A 22,250-nucleotide genomic window follows, 5' to 3' on the forward strand; every position below is an offset into this window, starting at 1 on the left:
CAAAACAATAAAAGAACCGATAATATTCTCACGTAATGCGCTAGACTGTACAACAATAGAAGTTCTGTTTTCAACTCACCGGCGTGTTGATGCAGAAGGAGTTGGGGACGCACCCGCCGTTATTGTCCTCGCACTCGTTGATGTCCGTACACACCTGGACAGGTGAGAAGATAAAGGAAACTGCACATTTCGTATCTACAACTGAGTTTGATAAAGGCAAGGAACTTGTTAATATTAAATGTTTATACGTTACATACACCATGAAAACTGGCAGTCGAAAGTCCCGATGATCACGTACATGTACGTGTAATTCTGGGTTCGAGTCCCGCCGAGTGTATGTAAGACCGCAACGACTGGGGTTCGGGAGAACCACTTGGCTACATTCTCTCTGGAGATATTGGGTCTAAGGCAGTTTCAGTTTGATGCTTGTTTTCATTGAACAATATGAATTTCCTCAACAAAGACTGAGCAGTATATTCCTCATTTCTTAAGACATTCACTTGGCTGGAATATAATGATTTTCGATCTAAACTGCAGGGCAAAAGAATATGATAACTGGTTTCCTGGTGGCTACACTTACGAAAAAAACATAAAGAAATTGTTATTGGATTGTGATCAGTTAGATTCGGGTATCATTGTATGCTCTGCACTTTTAAGGGACCTATCAGTCTTTTTACGTAATGATAACCTTTTTAAAGTTAAGGTCATCTGAAACTGTGATATAGTTTTGCCCGATAGTTTTACAAACAATGTACTTTTAGGAAGACAGAATCCAACGGTGCAAAAAACGTGACAAGCAAATACTGTATGATATACAAACACGTGGGATGAAAATCGGGTATGTTTACCAACTGGTGATAGTATTACTGTTGCCATGCCAACATTTATTTCTTCCTTCTCGGGCGTATGTGAGTGAGGGTTGTTTTACACCGCCTTCAGTGATATTCAAGCAATATCCGTCCTCTTCAAATTATTGATTTTATGTCATTTCATATTTGATGATCTGAGCATATATTTGCCTTCTGATAACACAGATGTCTTGGAAACACACCTGCTTCTGACGCTGTGCGGCCTCGATCCCAACCCCTTGAATCGCTGGACTGGTGAAACCCGGGGGACAGGCTGAACACGTGAAACCGGGGGACAGGTTCTCGCACATGGCCAAGTCATCACATGGGCGACTGTAGCGGCACTGCAGACAAAACATAACTGCAGACAAAACATAATGCACAAATGTGAAACATACGGATACAAGTGTTTCTCTGTTCTCGCCAACTGCTGTGTCTCTCGTCCAAAACGCGGAGGGGCGGATACAGCTCTTTGAGAAAGCGGGGTTGGACACTAATGAGAAAAGAGAATCATTTTCACATTTTCAAGTTTCAATGGTCATATAAATTTTCAGGAAAAGCCTATGATGCATACAGCCAACTACGCTTATGACGAACCACAGCTAGTGTTCCCTTTTGTGTTCGTTGTAATAGTAGTTAACTGTAGTGCCTAAGGCTATCCATCGACCGAACATTTCACAAACGGCTGGAGCGTTGGCTTTGTGTTCCAAGCGCAGGGCTCTGGCCAGTGTTACAGTATTCCGTTCGTTTTTGTTTTCCGAAAAGCACTGTTTCGGGATACTGCGTGTTTAGAAAAGCCGTCACACACTAAGATAACATCTTCCATTTTCTGCATTACTTAATAACTCGATCTTTCTGTTAAAATTATTGAATTTATGGGTTGGTTAAAAGATGAGGTAAATTATAACAGGCGCATATTATTGCTCTTCACAATAGACATACATCGGTGAAAATATGGTGTTTTCTCCTGGCAGACATAAGACTAAACTCACTCACTCACTCACTCTGGCAGAAATCGATACATGTCTAGTAAGGACAATTTGGCTTTGAAACTACACGGACTTAACATCACCAGACACACGCATAAAACTATGATATATTTTTGTTTTTAAATCTTACATCGATAGGATTCATGTTTGACCTTTTTACACAATATAAACATGCTCTAAATGAACTACCAAAGAAAAAAACAAACAAAAACACAATAAAACTCCAATAACCAAAAAACAAAACCCAAAATAAAAAAACAAAACAAACCAAACACATAAAAAACAACAACAAACAAACACACAAAACCAACCAACCAACCAACCAAACAAACAAAAAACAAAGCAGAAAAAAAATCAACAAAAAACATAAGAAACCAACAAAAAACCCACATAAGAAACAAAAACAAACAAACAAAACAAAGCCAAAACAACAACAACAAAACCAAACAACCCCCCCCCCCAAAAAAAAAACAAAAACAAAAACAAAAAACAAAAACAAAAGCAAAAAAAACCACCCCAAACAACAACAACAACAACAACAACAACAGCAGCAACAACAACAACAAAACCAACACAAACTTAGCATACACCTGTGTATGTTAGAAAATGCCTGTCTTTAATAGTCAGAACCGTATTATTTCCAAACAATAAATAGCTCAACTCATAACTGGTATGTACCAAATCATGCGCGCATCTTGACATTGACATGGTGAAGAGCCCGGTTAGAACTGGTCTCCAACAACCCATGCTTGTCGTAAAATGCGACTAACGGGATTGGGTGGTCAGACTCAATGACGTGTTTGTCACATGTATAGTATCCCAGTTGCGTAGATCGATGTTCATGCCGTTGATCACTGGAAAGTCTGATCCAGACTCGAACACTTATAGGCCGCTGGCATATAGCTTGCATGCTGCTGAGTGCGGCGTTAAATAACAAACCAAACCGACGTTGACACTGAACTTGATGGCAGAGAAATGACTGACCTCGTCGATGTCCTCACAAACGGTGCCGTTGCCGGAGTACCCTGTGGGACAGGGACCGCATTGGTAGCCCCTGGCTGTGTCTTCACAGGCTACACCCGGGAAACATGGTCCGGCGGCACACGTGACCTTGATGGGTTGGCAGCCTCTCCGTGTCCCATCACCTGTTAGCCCCGGGGGACAGGATCCGCAGCGGAAGCCTCGCTCTCCGTCCACACACCGGACTCCTGCAGGGATATGAGTCATGCGACTGAGGTGAAAATGTTATTGATAATTCTTACAAGTGCTCGTCATGTAAACTGCTACCTTGGTTACCATGACGACCAGTCTTTCAGAGTCTCACGTGTATCCAAACGACAATGATTCGACATGACCGAAAGAGAAAAATAAAACTACACCTTTCAGGTGATATAATCATAGTTTTTATTTCAAATTCAAATTAATATTTCGCGATAATATGTCTGTAGTGGCGTTTTGTCAGGCTGACAGCACTCAAACAATGCTTCTAAAATGATTGGATGAAACATAATTCATTTATAACTTAAATAAAATAAAGTCTCACAATACAGCAACTGTGGATCTTCGTATCGTGACCAATCTAACTTTGAAAAAATCGGCACATGGTTTCAACATTTTCAGCATGGTGGCGTTGTATGGGTTCAGATTCCCTTCTGACCCTCTCTTCATTGAAACACACGGTTACACAGCCACAGGTTACGTTTTACAAACTGTTTGCACGAATCAGTGATGGTTAAGAAGACAAAATCAAAGTTTGCAACAGTACTTTCAAATTCAACAATTATCAAAAGAACTGTACACTTCCATTTCGCCTATTAAAACCCCATATATGATCGCAGTGGAAAGATATTTCGCATTTAAACTGATGCACCTTACTGAGGATATGGTTTCTCCATGTTGGAGTACCTTTCCGTTTGATGAAGTTCAAGAGGTGCTACAACGATCTACGGAAGCTTTTCAGGACCTTTCATTCATTTATTTCTTTCTTGGAATTTCAAGACAATAAGCTGAAATTTCAAGGAAACGATCTTAATTTTTCAAGACCATTTTCTTAAAATTCAATTTAATATGTATTCAACTTCAACTTCAAAATGCGTTTGGCTATCAAATCTTTTCAATTACTCCCCTATTGATTAATTTCGTAATTTAATTTCAGGTAATATATCTGTTTACCCGGATAACATGGACTGTCTGCACACGAGGTGTGGCGCGTGCATGTTATTCCATCTCCATGGTAACCACGCGGACAGGCACCACACCGGAAGCCAGTCTCCGTATCAACGCATCTCACTCCCTCGAAACACGGATTGGACGAGCACCGTCTTACGTTCAAGGGCGAGGGCTGATCATCTAGGAGGAATGAGAGAGACATTATAGGGCTTACTTTAGCTCACTTGGAACATGTCACCAAAGACAGTTGCATACATGTGACTGTTAGCACTTACGTTCATGTCATCAAAGACAGCTACATATGTACATGTCACTGTTAGCACTTACGTTCATGTCATCAAAGACAGCTACATATGTACATGTCACTGTTAGCACGTACGTTCATGTCATCAAAGGCAGCCACATAATGTCACTGTTAGCACTTACGTTCATGTCATCAAAGACAGCTACATACAAGTGACTGTTAGCACTTACGTTCATGTCATCAAAGACAGCTACATATGTACATGTCACTGTTAGCACCTACGTTCATGTCATCAAAGACAGCTACACACATGTCACTGTTAGCACGTACGTTCATGTCATCAAAGACAGCTACATACATGTCACTGTTAGCACTTACGTTCATGTCATCAAAGATAGCTACATACATGTCACTGTTAGCACTTACGTTCATGTCATCAAAGACAGCTACATATGTACATGTCACTGTTAGCACGTACGTTCATGTCATCAAAGGCAGCCACATAATGTCACTGTTAGCACTTACGTTCATGTCATCAAAGACAGCTACATACAAGTGACTGTTAGCACTTACGTTCATGTCATCAAAGACAGCTACATATGTACATGTCACTGTTAGCACTTACGTTCATGTCATCAAAGACAGCTACACACATGTCACTGTTAGCACTTACGTTCATGTCATCAAAGACAGCTACATACATGTCACTGTTAGCACTTACGTTCATGTCATCAAAGATAGCTACATACATGTCACTGTTAGCACTTACGTTCATGTCATCAAAGGCAGCCACATAATGTCACTGTTAGCACTTACGTTCATGTCATCAAAGACAGCTACATACAAGTGACTGTTAGCACTTACGTTCATGTCATCACAGACAGCTACATATGTACATGTCACTGTTAGCACTTACGTTCAAATGTCTGATGCCAGATAACTAATGTTTATCTTATGAAAGAGTGAGAAAGTATATTTTTGTCTTTTGTCTCTGCTTAAAAATCCACAAATGTTTTCTTTGAAAGGAGCGGAACAAGATATGTTTCGGCTGAAGTGTTTTTTCCTCACAATTTCACAATTCATTCACAAGTTCAGCGTTAAACAACAAACCGGGTTGGGTAGACTAGTGCTTAAGCGTTCGTCGACACGACGAAGAACCAGGTTCGTTTTCCCATATGGGCACAATGTGTGAAGTCCATGTCTGGTGTCCCTCGCTGTGATATAGCTGGAATATTGCTAAAGGGGGCGGAAAACAATACGCACTCACTCACTGAACAACAAACAAAGCAACCAACCACCAAAGAATCTTACTAGTAGTCACAAACCAGTGCTGAACTTCAGAATGCAATGTCAACAAAAGAATAACGATGAAGGCATTTGTTCATGAAGACTAGACATTATGTATTAGGTAGATTTATGTCAACTCACTCGCTCCTGGTCCTCTGCACATGGCACAGCTTGAAAGCACTTCTCTCAGAGCACGTGTCTCCCGTTCCTGAAAAAGATGAATAATATAATGTAATTATATGTACCAAACACTCGCGGTCTGATTTAGATTGTGTTTCTCATCTCCCGACGGTGTAAAGAACCGTAATGCTAAAAAATATTTTTAGTATCCGTCCTGTATCTGCCTTTGAATATATATCATCCAGCCACTAGGGCTGAAACGGGTACTCGAGAACGAGGCGGGAGGGAGGATTAGTCGAGTAGTAAAATACTACTCGCGTACTCCTCGAAGAAGAATTATCTCCCCTCTCACTGCACGTGTAATCGCGTCGGCACCAATAGGGCAGAGCAATGATATGAATTGTATTTAACCTGATGTTATTTATTCAAACCAGGAAAGCATGCAATTACTAATCAGTTTGAGAATTAATCACAACACAGTAGATATTTTTTGATATCGTATGAATGGGTCCCTTGTCTATTTCTTATTCAATGGGCTTCAAATATACGCACGTGTATACTGCGCATACACATCCTGTAGTAGGCTCACCTGGTTCTGCATTTGTCGCTGAAGTTCCTGCACCGTCCGCGTTAACTCCAACATCGCCTGTATCATCTGTACAGAAGGGTCTGCAACAACATACAAACAACACCCTCAGGTATTAGACCCAAGGCATAGTTCCAGTAGTCCCTGCTTCGACTTGAGTGAGTGAGTTTGGTTTTACGCCGTTTTTTTCGCAATATTGCATTAATATCACGTCGGGGGACACCAGAAATGGGCTTCACACATTGTGCCCATGTGGGGAATCGAACCCGACTCTTCGTCGTGACGAGCAAACGCTTTAACCATTAGGCTACCGACCCTGATTCAACTTGACTAAATGTATCACTATGATTGATAATATCTATGTTTTTTTGTGTAAAATATTTTATCGTGAAGTCACCATCAGGAAGACCAACGTCTGTCTAATTAAAAAAGCATAGTTTGTACAACCAAGAAACAATTTACCACTGGTAGGAATTGAACCCTTCAGTGCACCATCCTTAACATTACAGGCTGACTTAAGTATAGTTTGAAACAACTGAGTTTTCTTGAAATTCGTTTGAGCTGATTTCCTTGCATTGTTACTGACCGCGACGGTAAACTTTACATGTGGTCACCTAGAAGAATTCTCAAAACGGATTGAGTGTTGGCATTTACATAAGCGCTTATGCGTTTTAAATTAATTCTTTGTCTTGCGGGTCACTTTTAATGTGTTCAGGAGCTTGCGAAAAAGCATATTTGTGGTATAGGCGACTTAGACGTTTCAGTATTCAAGTATGAAAGCGTGACTATCTTCGCCTTATAACGTTTTCATGTATTTTACTCCTGTTTACAGGGGCGGTGGGTAGCTCGTCATGTCAAAGGCCTGGGTTTGATTCCTCAAATGGGCACAATGTTTGAAGCCACTTTCTGGTGTTCCCTGTGGTGATATTGCTCCATCAAACTCACTCCTCATTACATATCACCGTGACCTGTGAAGATCAGACTTTAGAATTGATCTTCAGCACCCAGGCTTGTCGACTAACGGGATTGGGTTGTCAGGCTGACACATGTCATCGCATCCCATTGGCCTAGAGTGATACTCATACGGTTGAGCACTAGATTGTCTGGTCCAGATTTGATTATCTATAATCATGATGTAGTCATAAGATTACAATTGGCATCGGCAGAGATGTCTTATGAATGTGGAGAGGGATTTGTCGCTTCTATGTACAGACCGCTGTCACATAGCTGGAGTATTGCGTTCAGCGTTAAACGAGACACCAAACCAAACATATCACAGCATCCCGCTACGCAACACTTCACCTGCTCCAGGGCCTGTTGGGTTAATCCTATTGGTTATATCGTCAACATTGATGTCCCCTCCTCTACGAGGGGGAGCGGTCCTCGATCGGTCAGGCTGTCGACCTCTGGACGGGTCTGGCTGCTGTCTTGATCTGTCAGGTGAGGGTGTCGACCGCTCTTCGGGAACATTCCTCTCGGGGCTGAACCTTTCCTCAGCCCAAGCTGGAACCTCCAGTTTTGGTGCCTCTGTCGTCGTGGGGATGTTGTATGCATTCCTGCCACAGCCTTGCGACAGTAGCATGTTGTCCAACGATGTCTGAGAGTAGAAGTTGAAGTTGGGCGTACGTCTCTGAAATCGGAAGTAAGTGCGATAGAATTTAATATCGCATTGGCATAGTGTTTTATTATGCTTGATACTGGTCCATATTATAGACTTAAAGACTGGATCGATAGTGGGGCCATCGTTTTATTCATTGACAAAGCGCAAGCACGACAATAACTCGAATCTCACTCGAGAAATTCCTTATTCGTCACCAGCGAAGTGTCGATATTAAACCATACTACAGGGGTGAAATGAAGTGTGCACCCCACCGCACCACACCCTTTTCTCAGTAGTGTGCACCCCCCAACCCCCTCCCCTCCCTCCCCCAGAAAGCTGCATGGTGAATCCACAGCTGTACTCGCATGCTCTGAGTAGTGTGCATGAGGAGAAACTGCATTGCATTTTCTGCTGGAGGCAACATTTCTCGCCCTTAGCTCTTTCCCAAAGTCACTCGGCAATGTTGACACATGTGTCACGTATCTGGATACTGAGGACTCTCAGTAAGTTTTCTCAGTAAGACGTTCCATGTGGTGACATTTCAGTCTGTCAAAGACTTGACCGTTGCTGTGTCAATTTCAGATAAATACCTGCAATTGTATAATGCACTCTTCTGATTTCATATTCATGGCGGCATGAAATGTCTTTGTTTGAAGTGACCACGGCGGGAAATAGGCGTAGAATTACATACCAGTTGTCGCCATTGTACATGTGGAAAGCATAAACCCACTTAATGAACACAATCCAGTTCCTTGGAAGTCCCACGGTTATGGCTTTGGTGGAAAACATATATGTAGAGACTGTCTGTTCCTAATGTTAAGGGTTGTTGTCATGAAAACATATATGTAGAGACTGCCTGCTCCAAATGTTAAGGCTTGTTGTCATGAAAACATATATGTAGAGACTGCCTGCTCCAAATGTTAAGGCTTGTTGTCATGAAAACATATATGTAGAGACTGCCTGCTCCAAATGTTAAGGCTTGTTGTCATGAAAACATATATGTAGAGACTGCCTGCTCCAAATGTTAAGGCTTGTTGCCACGAAAACATATATGTAGAGACTGCCTGCTCCAAATGTTAAGGCTTGTTGCCATCTACGACTAGGAACACACCCGGCCATGTGTGTAAATGTTGAAGCCAAGTAACAATGAAAAATGAGTGGAGCTTAAATTGCCGAGTAAAGAAAGCATTCTATGTTTTTTAGATCTGACAGTTACAACATTGTGGATTCAGTTGAAGGCCAACAGTTAGAACAATGTGCATTCACCTCAAGACCAATAGTTACAACACCGTGCATTCAGTTGAAGGTCAACAGCCACAGCATTGTGGATTCAGTTGAGGGTCAACAGTTCCAGCACTGTGTATTCAGTTAAGGACCACCAGCTACTACGTTGTGGATTCAGTTGAAGACCAACAGCTACAACACTGTGTATTCACTTGAGGACCAAGACCTACAACATTGTGGATTAACTTGAGGACAAACAGCTACAACACTGTGGATTCACACGAGGACCAAGAGTTACACCACTGTAGAGTCACTTAAGGACAAACACCTACAACATTGTGGAGTCACTTGAGAACCAACAGCTACAACATTGTGGATTCACTTGAGGTCCTGCAACTACAACATTGTGGATTCACTTGAGGACCAAGAGTTACACCACTGTAGAGTCACTTGAGGACCAACAGCTACAACATTGTGGATTCAGTTGAAGACCAACAGTTACACCACTGTGGATTCACTTGAGCACCTACATTTACAACAATGTGGATTCACTTGAGGCCCAACAGTTACAACACTGCGGATTCAGTTGAAGGCAAGCAGTTACCACACTCCGGATTCAGCTGAAGACCAACAGTTACAGCACTGCGGATTCAGTTGAAGACCAACAGCTACAACATTGTGGATTCACTTGAGGACCAACAGTTACACCACTCTACAGTCACTTGAGGACCAACAGCTACAACACTGCGGATTCAGTGGAGGACCAACAACTACAACATTGTGGATTCACATGAGGACCAAGAGTTACACCACTGTGGAGTCACTTGAGGACCAACAACTACAACATTGTGGATTCACTTGAGGACCAACACCTACAACATTGAGGATTCACTTAAGGACCAACAGCTACAACATTGTGGATTAACTTGAGGACCAAGAGTTACACCACTGTGGATTCAATTGAGCACCTACACCTACAACAATGTGGATTCACTTGAGGACAAACAGTTACAACACTCCGGAATCAGTTGAAGACCAACAGTTACAGCACTGTGGATTCAGTTGAAGACCAACAGCTACAACATTGTGGATTCACTTGAGGACCAAGAGTTACACCACTGTGGATTCCCTTGAGCACCTACAGCTACAACAATGTGGATTCACTTCAGGACCAACAGTTACAGCACTGCGGATTCAGTTGAAGGCGAGCAGTTACAATACTCCGGATTCAGTTGAAGACCAACAGTTACAGCACTGCGGATTCAGTTGAAGGTCAGCAGTTACAATACTCCGGATTCAGTTAAAGACCAACAGTTACAGCACTCCGGATTCAGTTGAAGACCAACACTTACAATACTGCGGAATCAGTTGAAGACCAACAACTACAACATTGTGGATTCACATGAGGACCAAGAGTTACACCACTGTAGAGTCACTTGAGGACCAACAACTACAACATTGTGGAGTCACTTCAGGACCAACAACTACAACATTGAGGATTCACCTAAGGATCAACAGCTACAACATTGTGGATTAACTTGAGGACCAAGAGTTACACCACTGTGGATTCCCTTGAGCACCTACAGCTACAACAATGTGGATTCACTTCAGGACCAACAGTTACAGCACTCCGGATTCAGTTGCAGGCCAGCAGTTACAATACTCCGGATTCAGTTGAAGACCAACAGTTACAGCACTGCGGATTCAGTTGAAGACCAGCAGTTACAATACTCCGGATTCAGTTGAAGACCAACAACTTCAACACTGTGGACTGTTAAGGACCGCCTATTACAACACTTGGGTGGGCACCAGATACGACATTGTGGATTCCCTTGAGGACCAACATTTACAGCACTTAGGTTTCCAAAGATGACTAGAGATGAGTGAGTGAGTGAGTGAGTGAGAGAAAGATCGAAGTGATTGCTCAAATGTGAAACTGTACCACGTTACTAAACGAGCAAGGGTATTGTGCTGTCAAACCGTGAAACGTAATCGGAGTAGACCGGGATTCGAACCCACAGCCATAGGTCCCTGACGTGTCAAAAGACCCAGCACTGGAGGACTGACTGCAGCGCCACCTGTGACTCAAAGGACAACGGCCTGTGGACAACTAGTTAGAACAATGAACAGGGATTATCAGCGTGGCTTCCAGCGAGGACTTTCGACACCTGCAACTATTAGTTACGAAACTGGGGGTTCCAACATGGCCTTAATCATAAAACATCGATTTTTTACATTTATAACAGGTTTCACTTGAGTAGTAGGAATTACAAAATACTCACGTTTCTTCAAAGGTATAAACTATACTGAACAGCAGTTTTGAAAAAATGAAATCTCATAAAAGTAAGCGTTCATGTTTATGTCTTCTACTTAAAACTCGGCAAAAGTTTCGTTTCTTTTGCTGTTCAGTATGCAACACTGTTCTGATCAGACTACAAGTTGCAACATTACGTATTCCCGAGTATAACAACAACAACAACAACAACAACAACAACAACAACAACAACAACAACAAACCAAATCAATAAGGTTTTCCATTTGTAGCCTGAGTTACAACAGCACGAACTGCAACATTTGCAACAAATGAAATAATGATGGTTTTACTTAAGTAATACAGATTACATGATATGGGAATCACCTTTGCAACACAAGTTCTATAAATAAGGCTTTATCTCACTAGCGAGACAATGTGAGACATATGGCCTACAAAGTTAAAATTAACATGTCATCTGGGTGAATACACATGAAACATTTCTACATTGGGTTAACTTACCACATTAAGATTTCCCCTGAGTAAACTCCGGATGGGGATCTCGGTAGTATCCAGGCCGATGTTTTGACAGTCCACAAACAGTCGAATACCATTGCTTGGTTTATCCATCTCAGTGAAATGGAGGATGAAGCGCTTCCGGTCATTTTGATGAAGGGCACGGGTCGGGAAGGTTAACTGGTATTCCCGCCTGTCACGTGTGCGCAGACGTACAACCACTGAAGAAGAGAACGGAGACACATCATACCATTTTTGTCTGTCTTTATAATTACAAATTCATGACCAAATACTTACGTCATGATTGTGTAATGAAACGGCTTGCAGAGGGACAGTAAATTATTTGACTGAGGGAAGAATTTATTTAAGAGATCGCATAAAAGCACAGATGATCCCTTATTTCATTCTAGGTTTCTCCACAAGCTATATGATACAAGGCTTCTGAAGAAACCTTGGGAAAAGTGAAGGAACTTTTGTCCTTTCATGTGATCCCATATTATTAAAATTCAGATAAATTGGAAAATGGAGCACTGTAATTCAGTATTTGTGACGAAAACATATACTGGCTCCCACTGACAGTGTGCGAAATATCCACCTGGCCGCCAGCACGTGGCTAGTAAATATCTAGTCGGGTCACTGAATGTCCACAGTCACAGGCCCGACTGGCTAGTGAGTTTCACTTTCTCTGACTTGTTGAGCTATAATATACTCTCTAATCATGCATGATTATAGTCTTGTCAAAAGTTAATCATATTCACAGTATAATGATGAAATCCGTTTCCTCTCGACAATATCTTATTATCATCTATTTTTGTACTATTTTGCTCAGGTGCTACATTCACTTTCAGGAATACCTATAAAAACACCCTTTCACCAACTATAACATTTCTGATGGGCATATGTACCTAAACAAATATCTTTTTACCTACTATAATATTTCTGAAAGACATGTGTACCTTGGGTGCATTAATATGAAAGGTTATCACGTTGATAAAAATAAACGAATTACATTTTGGGTGCATTAATATGAAAGGTTATCACGTTGATAAAAATAAACGAATTAAATTTTGTGTTTCTCACTTATTGTCTGAAATTGTACGCCACTCCAACATAAACATATACAGCTGTATAGTGTGGGTCTAAAATCACCTCTGACAATTAGCAACTGTTGGAATACTAACACACAAATGCGTGGGAGCTCCGCGAGGACATCCTCTTTTAAATGGCATAAACGTTTTCCAACTGTGAAAAGCTGAACTTTAAATGCATGCAGGAAGCTGAAATATTCTTTACACACCCTCATTCATTTAACAAAGGGCGACAACTGATAACAAACCCCAACACGAGATGCTTCTTTGTTTCTTCAAGATACATCATGGCTGTTTGAAATGAGTGAGTGAGATTAGTTTTACGCCTCAATATTCCAGGTATATGGCTGTGAAAGTTACGGAAAACACCACACCAAACAACAACTATTCAAAACGACGTACAAGGATAAACAGTATCCGTCTGTCAATCATTTGACTTTTTAATTGTCTATGTGGCTAAACATACCATGATGATTTATTCGTTGCCGATTTTCTGTTGGCTGTTGTATTCCGGTTTTCACACAAATCATGATAAATGTTTCTTGAGGCTTTTAACTCTTTCAAATGAAAAAGCCAATGGATACATTTCCGATTCCTTTTTGTCCCAGTTTTGTAACAGACTTGAACAAATGTTTAACATGTAAATGCATCTTCATTGACTGGTATTCTAGAAATTGAGAAGACGAAGAATGAGAGCAAGTCTCTTAATGGATATACAATTTCTATATTCTGTTTCGACATACTAGTATATTCTAATGTTGCTTAACAACGACTTCAAAAGCTACAAAACGTTTCCCCCATTCTTGTACATGCATTTCGTAAACACGTTAGATTATGGTCACATTCTGGATGGATTTGATCATGGTTGGATAAGTGTCCACATACATCTGTGTCCCTTGATGTCTTGGATAATTGCAGGATTAGTGGACACATACATACGTTCCCATACATTATGGATCCGATACATCCGGTAGTATTTTACTTCCTTTAACACTGGAATGTCTCTGGATAAATGACCGTACAGATGTATTTCTTGAAGGCTTGGATCATTCTTGGATCATTCTTGGATGATTGGTGACGCAAATACGTTTCGCGTAGTCTTGGTTCAAGTATAAGACAAAATGTTATGGATGTCAACTTCCTGTTTATTATGTACACAGTGTTTCAGAGCTTCTTCTTGTCCCTGCGTCGGGTGGTTCATTATTGCATAAGTATTCGTTCCTTCAAACTTAATTCTAGACTTGTTGAGGATCCATTTAGTTCTGAAGGCTTTGCAGAGCTACAACACCTACATTCTGTACTAACATTAACTTAGAAAGGCATACACCTTCTTCCCTATAAACCATTGGCGTGCACGGTGGATCTTACATAAGGTTGAAATAACTTTAAAATTGCTTGTGCAGTCCGGTACAGTGGCACATGTAAGATCACTTGCTCTGATACTGATAATTTTCCACAATATCGGTCGCTTTTCATGTTAATTTTTGTAAAAAATACGAAACATAATTACATTGGAAAGTCAACTGGACACCGGCACAGCGTCAGGTCTGCCAGACAGAACAAAACCAACAAAGCCAAACAAAGCAAAAAGAAAACAACAACAATGACAACCTCACCAACACCCCCACCCCTCCCCACCCCAAATATAAAAAAACCCCAAACAAAAAAACCAAAAAAACCAAGCAACAACAAAAGACCCAAAACAAATCCCCCCACCCCCCCCGAAAAACAGAAACAAAAACAAACCCCAAAACAAAACAAAAAAACCCAGCATAACAAAAAACAAGAAGAACAAAAAAAACCCTAAAATAAACAAACCCCAAAACATAAAAAAACCCATTGGACTGCGACGTTGGGCAATGGGTTATTTCAGCCCCATGTTACAATAAAGTCAATGCATGTGGCAAAACACATTTGAACCTATCCCAGTCTTCATTCTGAACATCTTGTCTGCCCTCATAGTCAACGGGATTCTACTGCTGAGTTGCTTAAACCAGGACTACAGATGTTCGCCACACCCTGTCGCGACCACCTAACGCAGCACGTGCGGTCACATCCAACGTTACGAGACGAGGGTCAGCAGGGTTTATTGTTCTTTAATCTAAGACCTGGCACCTCGAGGTGTGCATGCACTCATACGAAATAACATAAACAGTCTCTGCACAGTCCGAACCGGCTTGTGGAGAACGTGTTTGCCAGTCTGCTGCGTAATTTATGCTGAATGCCATCCTACACACATAAACAACGGAAGTGAATTCAAATAACATGCGCCGTTATAGGTGACACATGCTGGAGCGTCTATAACTTGAGTTTGGTATGATAAAAGGCGTGGCGCTGTACAGCCTCGACTGAAAATAAGCTACGGAGAAATAGTCACATCATCAACTAAACACACTCTTATCATTGCCTAATCAGGAGCGGTGGGATAGCCTAATGGTTAAAGCGTTCGCTCGTCACGCAGAAGGCTCGGGTTCGATTAACCACATGGTTACAATGTGTGAAGCGCCGATCTCTCGTGTCCTCCGCCATGGTGTTATTGGAATATTGCAAAAATGAACGAAAATATACCGTGTTCCCTACAGCTGAGTGGCCTACGATGTTATTGGTAATTTTAGGATGAGTTACAATAATTACGTTTTTCTTTTGTTCCCTCGTATTTTTGTTCATCGCCCTAGTCAATCACGCTATAGCTATATGGTAGCGATAGCGATTCATCGATTGACAACATTACTGATCAAGGCACGACTATTACAGATTATAACACCCAGGCTTAGGCCTAATATACCTGTAAGCCAAGGATTACCATCAGTACATATTCTGAAAATCGAACCCAAAGCAGTTCCTAACAAGACGAACGGACCTAAGCTGTGTTTCCACAGACGCCTTAGTACCCATGCACTCAATAACGTTATTGAATCGGGAACGTTAACATGCAAGTATATGGGCTCTCTGCAACACGTTTACTCACCTTGTGGCTGCGTAAAACCAACCGAAACCTCAAACAGTGTTTGGAGCTGAGGACTCTGGATTCTGGCTAGAACGAGGCTACGTCTTGTGTCACGTGGGGCACTGAACTGTCCAGCGAAAAAGATTTCGTTGCTCGTTGCGAACACCTCTTCAAGTCGTGCGTCAGGAACTAGAAAAAAGAATATATATGGGTTGACAACTGGATACTGAAGATACAGTTTCAAATATCTAATCCGCCAATTGTAGTTTACATTTGTAATTTAATGATAGCCCGTGTCGACAATCGTGTTGCGTTTTGACCAACTTCAAAAGGCAATTTGTCTTATAGTAAGCTTCTGTTTAAATAGCTAGATGATATTGAGTATTAACATTTGTAAAGGACAAACGTCCCTCACTTGCCTCACAAACATGTGACCAATGATCTGTCAGTTCATCCTTCAAAATGAGACCAAAAGTGAAAATCTTGACAACAAATTCGATGTCAAACGAAAATTCCCCACCTCGCCGCACCCCACCCCAACCTAAACCGTCTGTCTGTCAGATCCTGAAACATATACAACTAAGAAAGTCCATGTAAGTCTAGAATATGTGGCAAGGTAAGATTTCTGCAAATGAAGAAAGTCTCTGCTCTCCTTCTCATTATATTTTAAAGGAGATTTTTTATAAACAGTGTATTTTATGGACACATATTCATTTCAGAGACTAGATGTGTTTATCAGTATGTGACAGGAGCCACGAAAGGTAGATGTCCTGCCGTAGTGAGGGGAAAGCCGAGGTCTTGCTGAGTGGTTGGACGCTATCGACCACCTGCAAGTCGCTGTGTAGCTGATCCATGGTCTGGTATCAATTTTATGCCTTGCTGATCATACTTTGGGTAACACAAACGACGCTTTCAACGTTCAAACATGCCTCTGCATCTGCCTGATTCTTTCGTGCTTAGCGGCCCAAGCGCATTCAATTGTCGCAATCCTCAGAAGCAAATATACAGTGTATGTCACGATACGTTCAAACGCATGGTTTCGAGCGCCTTGTGCACATCGTGTCTATGCATTTCTCTATCATGAAACTGGTCCTGTGTGAGTGTTACCCAATCATCGGATATTTCAATCTTTATATTGTGAGATGATTTCTTTAAAACAATTATACTTGGATCCTAAGCAAACATTGCGTGGCATGTCACTTTATCGCAGATATGCAAGTAAAACTAGATTGTGGCCATTTAACCGGTTGAACTATTACTCAACACGCAATAACATTTGGTGTAAAGATCGCAGGCAACAATAACTGGCACACGATAAGAGTGGTCCTTGGTAAATTCGGAGCCGCTATAGGATATGTTTGCCACCCAGGCAGAAAAAAGAGCCATTATAGGATACGTTCGCCACCCTAACCTAACCCCAAACCAGCCCAACCCAACCCAACCCAACCCAAACCAAAGCCTAGCCCTAGCCTTTTGATTATCAGAGAAAAGGGTTGTTGGTGGAAAAATGTAAACATGGTGATAAAATAGCTACATAATTTAGTGGCGAATACATTCTATAATCGCACCGTAAATTCGCGATGCTCCAAAATGGCTTACTCAGGACATTTAAGTTTTGGTGATTGTTGGCAGTTTCAGCTGCATATGGGAAACTCAGCCACACATGTATGCCCAGCTCTAACCTACTGGTAGCATGAATTAACATGCAGATGGTCATGTCATGAAATGGCACAGTGACACAATGAAATCCTCACCTGGTCTGACCCTGGCGCTTCTACGCTGACCGTGGACGACCTGAACCACCATAGCCAGCATCATTGACGTGAACAACTGCATGGTGGACTATCCCCACAGCGTCACCGTTACCATTCAGATAGTCACCCTCACTCAACACCTCGTAGTATCCACAGACACAGGATAGTTGTTCTAAGGGGTAACGGCTAGAGCTTGTGGGGTGAGGGATCACTAAAGGGGGGCTAACTACACAGGTCCTAGGGGAAGGGACGGGGAGCTCCTCTCTCCTCGGCTACCTCCAACATTATAAATCTAACCCACATTTTGTCCTGGACTAGAATTTCAACAGCCATGCCAATTATTCACAGTTTTCCCGCGATTCGTACACCTGAGAACAATTGGTTGCAAAGTCCGGGGGTGTCCGCGTTCAGACAGCGATTGTTTCCCCCTGCGATAAAGGAGGGGCGGTAACCTGTTTCTGTCACTTTTAATGCCTTCAATATGGGAGTATTCCATGTGCCGTAGGAGACATGCTCTAAAACATGATTTCAAGAATGAAGTCTGAATGGCATCCGCGAAGCATGTGTCGTTATGTCGCGTATTGCAAAGTTGGAACAATATACTTAGTTTCAATTTATATGCAGTGAAATGTGCAACTGTGTGGGAAAATTTTCACAGGCCATTGTCATGCTGACCGAAGCGATTGATGTTTCTCGTATGAATTAAAGTTCCTTGCGTGCTTGTCTTTTTATTTTTTATAAAAAAGTTTTAAAGAATGAACCCTCGAGAGGAAATATGTTTTTAATTAGTTTGACTTCGCATGGCTCCAAACAAATTTAAATTTTCAGCGTATTTATCGGAAAAGGATTTCCTGTGAAATAGGCGATGTCAGAGCCAAATGTTTGGATTGTTTTTAAATAGAGAAGGATAAACATTAATAAATGGGCGAGATGGAGTGTGAGATGAAATACACGTGAGTTAGTGAGTGAGGAACTTTACACCACCTTGAGCAATATTCCAGAAATATCACGGCGGGGGAACACTGTACCTATTTCAGGAATCGAACACGGATCTTCAGCGTGACAAACGAACGCTTTAACCACTAGGCCACAATACCGCCCCTAAACGCTGTTTAACGCGGTTGTCCAGCTTACTTCACTTACCTATCCAAGTGGCGCAAGTGACAGTCCGTACTAATATCTGCTTTAAAGTGCCAGGCCAAGCAGATCTCTACCACTGATTAACATTGATCTCCTATTTAGCTCGATGACAGAGGAACCCAAAACAATGGTCACGTCCGGACCAATAATTATTGTCGTTTAATCCAGATGCGATCAAGGGGCGCAACTCTGCCTGGAGAATGGCTCACCACAGACGCGGAAGTCACGAGTGCTTTCATCAGCTAATGGAATACAGACGTCCAGGAGTGTCGTACTCCGGCAGAACACGTGGGAGTCCAAACTTGTCAGAAATCACGAATATGGCATGTGTACTCCGTTCGGCCGCTTGGATTTATATTGGACAATCTCAGCTCAATGCAGGGGCGAAGGGGTAGCCTAGTGGATAAAGCGTTCGCTCGTCAAACTATAAATACGGGTTCGATTCCTCACATGTATACAATGTTGGAAGCCCATTTCTGGTGTCTCCCGCCGTGATATTGCTGGAATATTGCTATAAGCGGCGTAAAACTATACCCACTCATTGTGATATCCCGGCAGTAATTCACTCACTCTGATTTGTGTATTCAGATCCTTGTACATACTCGTGCAGGATTCCATTAATGTTTAATAATACTAGTACCTTATACTTATATAACTTCCAACGTTAAAGGTCACGTGCAACCAAAACTTCAAACATAATTAAAACAAAGTTATTACTTGTTCATGACATATAAAATGCATTGGTGATTGTAAAAACACAAATAAACAAACTTATAAGCGTATAATCGCAAACCAAAAGTGCAATATTTTGTACTTGGGTCTTCCTCCCTCGAAACGAAGCAGCCGCAATACCGAACCTAGTCAGAGCCCGTGGGTGTGCACCCATGTGTAACGACACCTTGTCATTGGCCACTGGTTCATTTGCCGATACGCTTAGCCGGCTCTTTGTTTATGGCTTATAAGCCCGATAGGTGTTAACTTCAATTTGGAGGTGGTCAGTGATTGAGGTTGTGCATGCGTATTGTCATTAGCAGACAGGCAAGCAGACATATAGGTGTGAATATACCAGAAATTGAGTTTTCTCTGTGACAGAGTCTGCTAATCACAATCAACATGTTTTGTAACGAGTAGGTTGTTTACTTGCTTGTGTACACAACCAAGATTAGACTACTGCTCATGACCTCTTACTCCGGGCAGCCATACTGTTTTAAACCCTCGCAAACCTGTTCACCGTGCATGCGTTATGAACGCGGCGCAGCAAGGTTGCTGCGACCAGTTTCCCCCCAGCACTTGGGGGAAACTTAGTGAATCGTTTGAACTGCGATTCGCAGGCTTTTTTATCGCATTTTTTTCAAATTCATAGGTTGTATTGGCATTTTTGATGATTTGTTTCGGTAAGTGCATACCGAAAGTTCTCAGAATCTGCAAAGTTGTGTTTTACGTTGCGTTTGACCTTCAAAGATTACAGCAGGGCTCAAGGTAGATTCCTCTTGCTGGCCTACCAGAGAAAACCTACCCACAGTGAAGAAAAACGTCCAAAGGTCTGTACTGATTGTGAAAATAGCAACATAAACACAATACCTCGCCACTGAAACAGTAAAAAACGGCCACGAAAGACAAAGAAACTTGATCTTTAGTGTGCATGCGCAATACGATCTGCACTTCTTTCAAATACCATGAATCGACAGGCATAGAAAAGTATTGAGTAAGTCGAAATAATTACTGTCAATCATTTCATACGAATGGAAGGTAAACTAAACGAGTGCACACAAGTATTATGGTGATTCATGCTACAACACCACAGAAATACTTAACATGGGCACTGTAACTTTTGTCCAAGCTTGAAAATATCAATGTGCGGTCAAGACTTCCTCATCCATGTGCACATGCGCAAAAGCCAAAGTTGCGGGCTCTGCGACTTTTTATCCAGTTTTAATGATTTACATGTAGCAGCCACAAAATATACCAGTCCCGTGCTGAGATTCGAACGACGGACCTTCCGATTCAAAGTCGGGCGCCGTGTCCACATGACCAAAGAGGTTAACCCCGTCAGCAGACTGACAAGGTAAGGATGTCATCTGTGGGACTGAGTGACTCTACGCCCTGCTACATACTTCCTAGTCAACAGAAGGCACGTCCCAGGCTGCATAGTTGGGTACTGAGGTTTATTTGGGTCAAACTTGATTTGGACGTGCTCAGCCCCACGTTGGGCGCCAATGTAGCGGCCACAAAATTTCCAAGTTCTGTGCTGGGATTCGAACGACAGACCTTCTGATCCGAAGTTGGACGCCTTGTTCACATGACCAAAGAGGTCAACCCCGTCAGCAGTATGACAAGGTAAGGATGTCATCTGTGGGATGACTCCACTTCCTGCCACATACAGTTACCGTTTTCACTGTTTCGGTAGCGACGTGTGTGTTTTTGTTGCTGTTTCCACGACTAATGTGTACTATTTCTGCATGGTGGGAACGTTTTCTTGAGTAGGCCTGTACATGTATTGATAGGGAACAACTTCTGCCACGGCATATGTTGGAGTCATTGTGACTGGTTGTTGGTTGGTTGTACAGCGCTGCACCAAGCAGTATCCCAGGTGTATGGCGGCTGTCTGTAAATAAAGACTGGTGTGCGAAATAGTACCTGGCCCGTTAGACCGTCGCTAGGAAAATTCCAGTCGGGTCAATAAATCTCCACAGTCACTGGACCGACTGGCAAATGAATTTGCATGATGGTGCTTTACCTTTTTGTACTTCTTTTAGTCGTGTCAAATTGGCAGATAACCTAAAAATGATTTGCTCACTTTATAAACTACGCTTATAACAAACTTGTTATAAAAAGAAACTACTTCGCAAACTGAGTTTGAACCAAACAATCCATTGAATGACATCATTGATGTCATTAATGGTAGCTGTAGTAGTACAAAAATGAAAAAAAACCCAACCGATCTTTAATTACAAAAGCACAAGCAAAATTTCGTTTTTAATACATTAAGGACCATATATAATTTCTCTTGGTACATTCAAGCGTCTGTTCTGTTAAATGATTGACACCATCTGAACTTCATCTAAAGAGTAAAAATTTAAACTATTTCCGAGTTTAAACTTCATATGATTTGTCACGCAATCGGCTTGTGTCACTCGTAGAAGCTCGTGATCTTTCTGATGTGGGGCTCACGAGAACCACGTGCATGGTACGTGTCACTTCAGTAGCTATTCAAACACGAAAGAGAAATAAACAGGCAAGTTAAGACGCAGTTTGATATAATTCCTCTCAAATCGTGAATTTGGAAGGAAATATACTGTTTAGTATTCTTCTTGAAGTGAAGTTAGATATTATTGAATCACAATTTATTACAGCCGCACCAGATCTAGTTCAAACATCAAAATGCCGTGACGCTTGCTCGTGCATGGAAGAGTGTATTAGTTACAGGGGTGTTGAGGTTATCAAGGACTTTTGAACGTATGTTTTACGTTTTTCACAAAGAATGTAC

General features: G+C 41.8%; 1 protein-coding gene across 1 annotated transcript in view; it reads right to left on the minus strand.

Moving 5' to 3' along the window:
* LOC137278286 (cartilage oligomeric matrix protein-like) overlaps positions 1–17,966 on the minus strand; it is a 30,525-nt gene extending 12,559 nt beyond the window's left edge. The window contains exons 1-10 of the mRNA XM_067810531.1: positions 17,624–17,966; positions 15,891–16,058; positions 11,841–12,055; positions 7,546–7,873; positions 6,247–6,326; positions 5,679–5,745; positions 4,010–4,186; positions 2,822–3,045; positions 1,052–1,192; positions 80–154 (exon numbers count right to left, since the gene is read on the minus strand). Coding sequence (XP_067666632.1) covers positions 80–154; positions 1,052–1,192; positions 2,822–3,045; positions 4,010–4,186; positions 5,679–5,745; positions 6,247–6,326; positions 7,546–7,873; positions 11,841–12,055; positions 15,891–16,058; positions 17,624–17,705 — 1,557 coding nt within the window. The 5' untranslated portion in view covers positions 17,706–17,966. The remainder of the gene's footprint in view (positions 1–79; positions 155–1,051; positions 1,193–2,821; positions 3,046–4,009; positions 4,187–5,678; positions 5,746–6,246; positions 6,327–7,545; positions 7,874–11,840; positions 12,056–15,890; positions 16,059–17,623) is intronic.
* Between the last annotated feature and the right edge of the window lie 4,284 nt (positions 17,967–22,250).

Source organism: Haliotis asinina, chromosome 3 (genome assembly GCF_037392515.1).
Source record: "Haliotis asinina isolate JCU_RB_2024 chromosome 3, JCU_Hal_asi_v2, whole genome shotgun sequence".
NCBI lineage: Eukaryota > Metazoa > Mollusca > Gastropoda > Lepetellida > Haliotidae > Haliotis > Haliotis asinina.